General features: G+C 34.6%; 2 protein-coding genes across 3 annotated transcripts; one reads left to right on the top strand and one right to left on the bottom strand.

Moving 5' to 3' along the window:
* The first annotated feature begins 1,316 nt into the window (after positions 1–1,316).
* On the top strand, positions 1,317–3,540 carry LOC102597156 (uncharacterized). The gene is made up of 3 exons (XM_015306232.1): positions 1,317–1,371; positions 1,587–1,635; positions 1,836–3,540. The coding sequence occupies exon 3, from the start codon at positions 2,023–2,025 to the stop codon at positions 3,190–3,192; it is 1,170 nt and encodes a 389-aa protein (XP_015161718.1). The 5' UTR covers positions 1,317–1,371; positions 1,587–1,635; positions 1,836–2,022; the 3' UTR covers positions 3,193–3,540.
* A 378-nt stretch (positions 3,541–3,918) lies between these two features.
* LOC102596606 (carbon catabolite repressor protein 4 homolog 5) lies at positions 3,919–9,686 on the bottom strand. 2 transcript variants are annotated; one of them, XM_006341553.2, is made up of 14 exons: positions 9,267–9,686; positions 8,957–9,120; positions 8,548–8,613; positions 8,401–8,453; positions 8,096–8,177; positions 7,453–7,499; positions 7,232–7,313; positions 6,234–6,326; positions 6,122–6,154; positions 5,969–6,045; positions 5,717–5,822; positions 4,754–4,839; positions 4,564–4,653; positions 3,919–4,395 (listed from the first exon to the last, which is right to left on the bottom strand). In XM_006341553.2, the coding sequence occupies exons 1-14, from the start codon at positions 9,592–9,594 to the stop codon at positions 4,368–4,370; spliced, it is 1,335 nt and encodes a 444-aa protein (XP_006341615.1). In that variant the 5' UTR covers positions 9,595–9,686; the 3' UTR covers positions 3,919–4,367. The 2 variants fall into 2 exon arrangements, with proteins under 2 accessions (XP_006341615.1, XP_006341614.1); XM_006341552.2 differs by having other exon boundaries at positions 4,569–4,653; positions 9,267–9,685.
* Between the last annotated feature and the right edge of the window lie 465 nt (positions 9,687–10,151).

Raw genomic sequence — 10,151 nt, 5'->3', positions numbered from 1 at the left:
TTCCAACCCATTAAAAATTGGCTTGATATGTAACCCAATTGACTCATGAGAAATCTTGTCAAAATAATTTTAAAAAACTTTTTCTTCAATTTGATATGTCATATATATATATATATATATATATTTTGATAACCAAGAAAACCGTTTGTGACCCTCCTTTTGGACCAATCACAGCCTTCTAAACTCGGTGGATAATGGGCTCGCCTCTCTACCCTTCTCCACTTAAATACCGGGCTTCGCTTTGCATGGTGTGGGGCTTGAACCTGCGACCGAAGCCACAAATCCTCCACCTTCTGCCACTTGAGCTAGGCCTTGGGGGCTATTTTATTTCCTTTTTTGAGAGATGTATTGCAAAAAAAATCACAAACTTGACTCAAATTATTAATTTCGTCTCTTAACTATTTACAGTTTTAAAAACACTCTTTTACTTGACTAACTAAACTTAGATACACCATCGATCTATAACATAACATAACAAGTGGTCACAAACTCTTTTAGGAGCATATGGCTCTTAATAAAAACTGAAGTGGTGAAAACATCCCTAAACTTGACGACAATTTAAGAGTATATTTCACTCATGTTGCAAGATCGGAATTATTTAAGTTCAGTTAATCAAGTAAATATGTGTTTTTAAGACTGTCAATATTTTTAATAATGAAACTAATGATTTGCGCAGAATTCATGAGCGATTTCAATACTTTCCTCTTATTTTTTTCCTAATAATAAGATAAATTCACCCACATGGTTCCCCCCACCCCCCCAAAAAAAATCACCAATACACTAAGGAACTAATAATTAAAAAATAAACCAAAGAAAATTAGCAAAAATAAATAAATAAATAAGGAAACGCTTATTGTTCTTCCTAAAATAGGACGTTATTTCTCAAACATTAATGGAACCAATTATAGTAACCAAACAAATTAGTAAAAAAAAAAAATCCAATATAAAAGTTGAAAAATGTAAATGGAAGCAAATACTAGAAACTTAGAAAGTTTTAATCTTGATATAGAAAATTTTTAATAATGAACCTTTCTTTGAATGAGTCATACCCCGATGAATTCAAATTAGTCAAACTTTAACTAGAGTTCCAGCCTCAAATAAAATAAAAATATTTTTTTTTGAGAGAAATACAAATACGAGTAAAAATAGAAAAACAATTACTATCAAACTTAGTTTAGAAAATTAATTAAAATATTTTGGTTGATATAAAAAAAGAAAAAGAAAAAAAGAGTAGGAGTATTATATTATGGTCCCATAGAGAGTCCACGCGGACACTTTATATGGTTCTTGAAATCGTCATTCTACCCCCCCAAATTCTCCACTTTCTTTGGGGAAGAATAGAGTTCTACTCCTTTAACACTTGTGTTGAGAGTAAGAGATTTTATCAGTTTTATTCAAATCTAAGTTTATTTTATTTTTTAAAAAAAAACAATTTTCATGAGGAGTTAGTAGGAGACAGAAAGGGATTATATGTCGTTTGTGATCACAGGTGTAACTGATCTGGCTTAGAGCTTCTGAAAAACTTTGCCTTTTTTTTTTTTTCTCATTCACTGTTGTGTTTTTGTTTTCTTGGTTCAATTTTGTAGGCAAGAAAAGTGTCTCTTACCTTCTTCCATGATTTTCTAGACCAAAAAGGTATGATCTTGATCTTTCAATTTGTATTTTATAACATATATCTATGCATGTGATGTATGGTGTTTGTACAAATTCTTGTTTATGTATGATTTACATGATTTTGTTTGTACATTTTTCAAAAGGAAAAGATTTACAAGATTTGTTTCTTGTATTAGTACTTGTGAGACATGGGGTTTAAAGGGTTTTTTGTGTTTTTACAGGAAGACTTGTTTTGGAGTTGAGTGCTTTGAGGCTTTTCATGTGAAAAGGTTCTGTTTTTCTAATTTGGCTGTAGAATTTCTGGGGTTTTCTTGGGACTGACGATTTTACCAGAAATTTAATTCTTGGTGTTGGTGGAAGTGAAAGGGTTTAGGGTTTATCTATTTTTGCCCCAAAATTGTTAAAGATATGAAGTTGGAAAAGGATGTTAAAAGGGAGAGGGTGATGGATGGTGGCATTAGTTCAGTGAGGAAAGTTCGAATCATCTATGATGATCCTGATGCTACGGACTCTGAGAGCGATGATGATCGTTTTGATAAAAATGTCAGTAGAATCAAGCGTGTTGTTAAGGAAATTGTTATTCCTGTTGTTTCATGGGAGAAGGAGTTTAAAAAATGTTGTAAACTTGATGACATTGGGATTAAAGATTCCAAGAAGATTCATGAAAATAAGAAGGTGCAGCTAAAATCGTCCGCTTTGCCTAAAGGAGTTAGGATGAGGAAATGGGGGAAATATGCAGCGGAGATCAGAGATCCCTCGCAGGGGAAAAGAATATGGTTAGGGACTTTTGAGACTGTGGAGGCGGCTTCACAAGCATACGAGGCAAAGAGGGCTGAATTTGATAGAATAATTTCGTTGGGAAAGGGTAAGAATTTGAGCTCTGCTCCTCCTGCTGAGTGTTCATCTCATCCGATAAATGGGAAAAATCATGTGTACTCACACCCATCCCCGTCTTCGGTGCTAGATGTTCCCACATCATCAGCTGCTGCCCCGCTTGAGTCCAATGACAATCCAACGAGAGATATGGCTCAAATGCCAGATTCAGGTTTTAACTTGAGTTTTGAGGATCAAATGCTTCATGAATTTATTAACCAGGGAAGACAGGGCATTTCAGAATTGATGGAACATCCTTTGATAGAACAAGGCTCCATTAGCAATAGCCTTGTGGAGATGACTCAAGTGAATATCAAGAAGAAAACGATAACCAGACCACCAACCATACCAAGTTGTAAAAAATTAACAAAGGGGATTGAGGACCACCGCAATGACAAGTCCATTTTCAGTGTATTAGATAAGCCTCCAATCATGTCTCCTTGTATTCGTACAGAGCTGCTTAACTTGAACATCGAGGAAACAGCAGTTATGGGGAATAACTTGAAACTTCTAGGCTTTGATGACAATGCTTTATTTGATAAAGATTTAGCACAAACGTTTGATCCATATACAGATGCTATAGCCTTGGACAGCACTTTTCAATGCTGTGATGGTTGGAATGAGTGTGTTTATTGCAAAGTTTTCACAGATGAAGTTGACCTAGATGAAGTTGACCTAAGATGGTTAGAAAATGTTTTGTTATAAGATCAAATCAGCAAGTTGAAGAAGAGTGTTGTAAAGTCGAAAATGTGGGCAATGAAGGGGGTGGTTCTTGGGATTTTTCTCCTTTGCTCAAAAGATGTTCCCAATGAGCGGGAAGAGGAAATTCTATTCATGTTGTTAGCTATTGCTAATTATCAATATATTTGAGCAATTGTGTAATGCTTAGATATGTTACATTATGCACATATTTTCTTGATTTCATGTGGAGAATCTGAAAGGTGAAAGGTAGAGCCCCTTCTTTTGCTTTTTCTTTTATCTTTCATTAGGGACTCACCTTTTCATGTTTTCCAGAAAAGAAAAATAAAATCGACCCGAATATGTATTTTTGTATGCGATAGATGATCTTTTGCTTTCGTTCTAGTTGTGGGTGGTTCAAATTGTGGCACGACCGGAACTTATTTACTTTGATGCTATGAAATATTTTCTGAAAATGATGGATATCTACCATTTTATGAGCCAAGTAGAATAGAAATATCAAAAGAGGCAAGGAATTACTTGGTGGAGGATGACACAGAAGATCATATTACTCGTTAGGTAATAAATGTGTATTTCAATTTTTGAAATTTTAACTGAAAATTCATAAATAGTTTCAGATACGTCCAAGTTTATTAAAACAATTTTTCAGAAAAGCACAAAGTTAGCAGCTTTTTAAGGTATGACAAGGTCAAATGTAGAATACTATGTTTTAAATTAGCAGTTGACTAGATATTTGAACGATGTGACAATCTCTCCTTTTAAGGTTGCAACTTACCATGTTTCTTCACAAGTTACAATGAATAGTGCATTCTTTTGTTGGAAACAAACAGAAACAGTTTTCTTCAGATGAATCCAGCAAAACTATAATTCAGATGGTTTTATTATATTTAATAAAACATTTATTTTATAATTAATAAATCACTAAGATGAAGAGGACAGACAATGGATAGTCTTTTCAATCCCTTTAATGTATCTTCGCCAGTTTCCGTTCCTTCCCATGTTCCTCCTTGTACACTTATGTTCCTTTTGTTTGCGCGAGATTCTTCTATGCACCGATGAATTATCCAATGAAGCAGTATGTCACGCATGATGGACCTTCCAAATTGTATTTCAACTTTTAACTTAAATCGAAAGGAATAGTCAAGTCTCACTCCCTTCATCAGTGAAAGCCAGTTCACACACTAGAGAAAGATGATCACTTCCCCATTTCTGCAGAAACAAAAAAATTGAATAAGGTTCTTCTTCTTTGTGATGCATAAGAAGTTGATCTTAGCCCAGAAAACTTTACGCACTGAGATTGCGCCTTCTGAAAGTTAATCGTCTCTTAGCTTTCATCAATATTATATTCTCTACGGAAATAACTCACGAGGCTATTACCTTACCTCACTAGGAAGCCCTCTTGTTCTCCTTAAAATATCAACAGGTAAGGTATCAAGAACTCGTACTGGAACAAACTCTGTTGTGTGCCTGCATCACCTCACAATGTTTAAAAAGGAAACTACCATTGACGTATGGTAGTAATACTCAATTTCAGGTAAATGCACTGCTCCTCATAAGTAAAATGTACCATATATAGTCGACAGTTCCCATAAACTTGGAATGATATGATGTTGCCAAGGGTTCTCCAGAGTTTTCCCTGGTTCTAGAGCTTCCCTAAATATTTAAATACAGACTTATAAAAGCAACACAACATAGAACTAAAGTTCTATAAACTGAAACCTGTTTTACATGAACGAAGTAATAAGCAGGTAAGAAATTTTGAGAAAGAAACATATTAACCCCATGGGATTATCTATCTCACCTTCTATGTGGGATATCCGGGATTATTATACTTATCCCACCAACCAAATGACCCTTAAGCATACGAAGTTCGATATTAAGCTCATAAAATTTCTACACATAATTCTAAAGAAAACTGCTAAAATTGAGTGCAGAAATACTACTAGGAAAAAGGACAACAGAAGGAAGCCAGAGCAGGGGGAAAAAGTGTTCTTGCCTCCCTCCACCCCCACCCCCCAAAGAAAAAAAAAAGTACAGTGAAAGAATAAAAGGGGGGACAAAAAACAAAAGAGAACGAAGAATAAGAAGGAAAAAGGAAGAAAGAGATAGTGAAGAATAAGACGGTAAAGGAAACTATCCCCACTCTTTTCATGCTCTTCTTTTTTCCGACTTTCTTCTCTATTTGTTCTGGTTTTGCCATTTTCCCTCTTCCCTTTTCCCTTATAATGATTTCCTTTTTTTCTCTCCTAACCTTTCTTTACTTTTACTTCCAAGGGGAAATATACCCTTCCTGCTCTAAATTTTAACAGTTCCGGATTGAGAAATTAACAAAGTGGCCAAGGGAAACAACAGTTTAGGTGCAACCCTTTTTGAAAATAAAATAAAATAAAATTTTAATTGACGTCAAAGTATGTTGGTGTTCCCTGAATTCAACAACTGAAGATAAATCTTTCACATTATCAACTACACAATGGCAGATATCCATTAAAAGAATTAGAAAGCGATGAAATTTGGAAAGAAGAAAACATACAGGAGCTCCAGCATAGGCACTGCGCAGTTGTAACTGATGTATCAAGTGACTAGCTCCTGTTCCGGTAGCAAGCATTAGCTCTTCATTACTCCATCTATAACTTAATCTGTTCAAGGATTATAGGATTTCATGCATGTGCAGTTACTATTTGTTACTTAGCCACTTAATGTTAAAGTTAGAACTATTTGATACTTAAAATTGGCAAAGCAAAAATTAGGTGCCCAGAAATAATACAACACACATAAAAAGAACCTCGGGTTGAAGCTTCTATTTTGCAATGGATAAATTTGGCCAGAGATTTGCTTTCGGTCATGCATTTGGATGTCCAACTGTGCCAAATGCCACGTGATTTAGAAATTGCAAAAACTTAAAAAAAATGCAAGTGTTTTAAGGTAGCTGTCTCACCTTATTTGAAGTCAAAAACTGATACATTGCACTCTAAGCAGCAACAAATAGAAAATTAGATCTGCAAGCTTCAAAATATAACATTTCCAACTTTCCAGAGTAGGTAGATTACCTGAGGCATACTATTTAGATCTCCAGCAAGCACGACTGGTATATCACCCCATTCATGAGATAGCCTCTGGGCACTCTCAAGAAAGAGTCTAACCTATTACATTAAAAAATTAGTTGCAAGAATCAATTAATCCATAACAGCTATAACCAACTTTATTGAAACTTTCCCTGATAAAATATTAATAACTTATTTAAAATTTTCTCATAGTTCGAGATTGAACTACAGGAACATTGTCTATTCCGAATAAGTCTAGGTAAGACTTCTTGATCAGAAAAACAATAAGTCTAGCTAAGTTTTTTCATGTTAACCCACAAATAGCCACATTCTCTTCATTATCCGCATTTCATGTCAACAGATTATTTCTAGTTCTTTGAAACTTTATCTCTACAGAATCACCCTTTCAAACCAGTTAAAGATTTAGATCATGAAATTTAAATTTCACATGAAGAGTGAAAAAAGTATAGAACAACTAACGTTTAAGCAAAAAAAAACAAGGGAAGTGCTATGCAAGCTTTAAGAATCCAATTGGAGACACTCCTTACAAAAATAAATAGAGAGAGAGCTGCTATAGGACAGATAAAATTGTTGGTCCTGGAACCAAATTCAGTGACACAGTCACACCACTAGTCTTTGTTAAGGAGGCAGATGTAAACATGCATCAGGTAAAGTGAAGACGCTTTCGTAAGGAATTGAAGAATTAAACCAACCCCCAAGCAGAATTACTCCTGCTTTATTCAAATTAAATGGAAAAAAACTTCCAAGCATAAAAGAGGCGAAATACCATTCAGTCCTACGTGCCTAAACAAAACTATAGTTTTATTTGGAAGGGGGGGTTTAAAAGGGGTGGAGGGGATGGGTTATTGGTGCTGGCAGTAAAATATAAAAAGCTAAGTTAACGGAATATTCATTCAAGTGTTTAGCGACAATACTATTATCCAAAGTACTAAGTTGCTTCGTCATAAAACAATTAAACATTAGTTGTTGCTGAAAACTTATACCTGTCCCAACTTGATGTCTCCACGATTGGGGTTGTAGAGTACGTGAATATTGCCAACCAAAAAGCTTGGCGAGGTTACACTCCTAACCACAAACATTCGAACAACCATAACATTTGACCAGAATTGAGAAACTGAAACTAAAATTTACATAAACTAAGTAAACACAAAGCATCATACAAAATTCAACATTTGAGAATAACAATAAAATAGAGCAGACTTACTCCGAATTTGAAGCACTCATATCCTTGCTTGAGCTTTTCACATTCATCTAAAAGTTAATGAAAAGAACTACAGATCAAAACAGATACCAGTTGAGCATTAGAGTAAAATCAACTCTTTGCGACCATCTTGTAGTGTGCAAGGGAAATAAGAGCAGGCTTGCATGATACTCTAAGAAATTTCATATAACATCCATGTCCAGAACAGAGACGATGAAACGATATATCCTGTCATGTCATAACATGTGTAGAGTGTATGCATGTCATGACACCACACCTGAGATTAGAAACCTATTTCTTTAAGTAAGATTAAAAATGCCTGATAAGATGAAGATGCAGCTGTCTCAAAGAGAGGGTAAATCCAGAAAAAGACATGTTGTTCTGCACTGCAGCAAACCGATTTGTTTGATCAGCTGATTTTGCTAAGTACAAACTACCAAAAGCAACATTGTCTAGTAACTTATCAAAATAATAAGCACACTGGAAGTGCCAAACAAAGAGATCAGACAAATTAAAAGTGACGCCTCCAATAAATTGAGCACAGCATCACGACACTGGGCAAAATACTATCCCTAGTGCAAAGACACTCTCCCCCCCCCCCCTTAAAAAAAAATGAAACTATCAATGAAATGCATGGCAGGTTTACCTTGAAAGCACAAAGTTGGCAAACATTATTGCGAAGATTAAAATTCTGGAATTCTATGCTCTCCTCATGCAGAATGTCAAATCTGTAACCAGATATATATTTGTAAACTGAGAGTAGCATAAATTAGATAAGAAAAAAGATGGAAACGATTAAAGCAGTCATTTTTCAATCTCCATAGAGGTAGCCAAAAATGACAAGCAAAAACTGCAGCTTTTGCCCGCAGGTCTTCATATCCCATAAAAAGAACCTAGCTTAGTAAGCAACAAGAAAATCAGAAAGAAATTAAGAAAGAATCAAGACCATACAGTTTGCTGTTCCAAAATATTGCACAACCATCACTTGCATCACCTGTACGAGCCTAGTAAAGGAAAAAAAAACAGGCATTTGATTAAAAAATGTGACAAAGAATTCAACACACAGTCATCCATAAAAAAAGCTCCACTACATTGTACCTGATAAACCCCTTTGAAGCCCTCTTTCTGGAGGAGATAATCCAAATCATCAAAACGGTCAACCTCCTGCAGATATACAAGTAGAAATAAGTTTCTCTAAAATAGTTGAACATCTACATAATGTGTTCAGACAGTAATTCAAACTTTCTCGGCAAGAAGATAGTGAAATAATAATTACGATGTTTTTATTTGGATAATCGAGAAATCAGTTGTTTACAACTTCCAACTCTATGAATAATGCATCCGAACCTCTTTCACATTGAACCAAATCATGGGTGCATCTTTTAGGATGTTAATTTTTATAACATATATGTTAGGTTTTCTTAACTTCTTAGCTCTATTTTCCTCTCCTTCCCTTTTATGATGAATAATTATACAGAAAGCTACAAACTTTGAAACTAAAACTTACCTGGAAACACATTATACCCGGATTATAGTCCCTAATTTCTTTGCATATAAGCTTCTTCCGGTAGTCCCAATCCAAATATTTTGGAGAGACATTGCGGTACAGGTCCTCATGTGCTGCAGCATTTTTTACCCCTAGTATATTATACGACATAAAAACAACTCTATCTGCAAAATTAAGATGATTATTCAGACACAATAAAGGCGGATACACATTTGCCAAATAAAAAATAAAAAATAAAAAATTATAGGATTGCAGACACATTAAAGACTAAATATAGAAGAACCAGTGAAATTTCTTATCAATTGGTAACCTTGATTTGGGGAAACGACGTGAGTAGAGTAAACCCACTTGCGCTTATCATCTGCAATTGCCCTCTTTGCTTTTCCTTTATGCCGTTTTTCTTTGCCCCTACTGTACGAGTATGAGTACGAATTTGCATATGAATGTGTATAAGAAGTGGAAGTATGATTTAGGGTTAGGGTTGCAGTTTCCGTTTCAGTTTTACTTATTGATACTCTTTGCTTCTTCTTGCTACGGTGTTTACCAATATCATGTTGACTAATTCTACTTTTCATTGAAGCTGAAAACCGAGAAGGCTGTTCCGCCGGTGGATCTCTGCCGTCGCCGGTTCGGCCCATGTTGCCGGGAGATTTGAATTTGGGCGGCGCGTGTTTAACCTTTTATAGGACGAATAGGGGTGAAACTAAAAAGACATAAATACTTTCGCATATTAGAAAAAAAAAATTGTCCACGTTATTTGTAAATAATGACAATTAAAACGTTTATTTTCAATTGGAATTAAGTCCTACTACCTAGATATTACTTCTACTTCTATGAACGATGAGTTATAACAATTTCACAAATAGTTATTATAATAAATTTAATTAGGCTATTTAACAATAGTTTACATATTTACGAGTCGTAGGTTGTTGCTATAGTTTAAATTGCTATAGGCGATCTCGTTTGTATAATTCATATGCTTGTATTATTGACTTATTCTCATCCCTATTTGTATAAACCAATTAATATCAATTGTTGTATTAATTTTTATATAAACTCAAAATAACTAATTTATACAAACATAAACATCTGAACTTGAAATAGTTATACGAAATTATATCATACAAACCTACACGCTTATACAAACTGAAAAAAGTAAATGATGTAATTATCATTGAATATTGGTGGCAAGTGG

The sequence above is a fragment of the Solanum tuberosum genome, unplaced genomic scaffold, assembly GCF_000226075.1.
Source record: "Solanum tuberosum cultivar DM 1-3 516 R44 unplaced genomic scaffold, SolTub_3.0 scf00026, whole genome shotgun sequence".
Classification (NCBI taxonomy): Eukaryota; Viridiplantae; Streptophyta; class Magnoliopsida; order Solanales; family Solanaceae; genus Solanum; species Solanum tuberosum.
The sequence above is the reverse complement of the archived record's forward strand: the minus strand, read 5'-3'. Positions and strand labels throughout refer to the sequence as shown.

What these genes read in the sequence shown, in the direction of transcription:
- LOC102597156 (XM_015306232.1), top strand. Translation starts at nt 2,023, where the DNA reads ATGAAGTTGGAAAAGGATGTTAAAAGGGAGAGGGTGATGGATGGTGGC.
- LOC102596606 (XM_006341552.2), bottom strand. Translation starts at nt 9,594, where the DNA reads ATGGGCCGAACCGGCGACGGCAGAGATCCACCGGCGGAACAGCCTTCT. An exon ending in CGTCGTTTCCCCAAATCAAG is followed by an intron (nt 9,121 to 9,266) that starts GTTACCAATTGA and finishes TTAATTTTGCAG; the next exon opens with ATAGAGTTGTTTTTATGTCG. An exon ending in ATATTTTGGAACAGCAAACT is followed by an intron (nt 8,178 to 8,400) that starts GTATGGTCTTGA and finishes ATCTGGTTACAG; the next exon opens with ATTTGACATTCTGCATGAGG.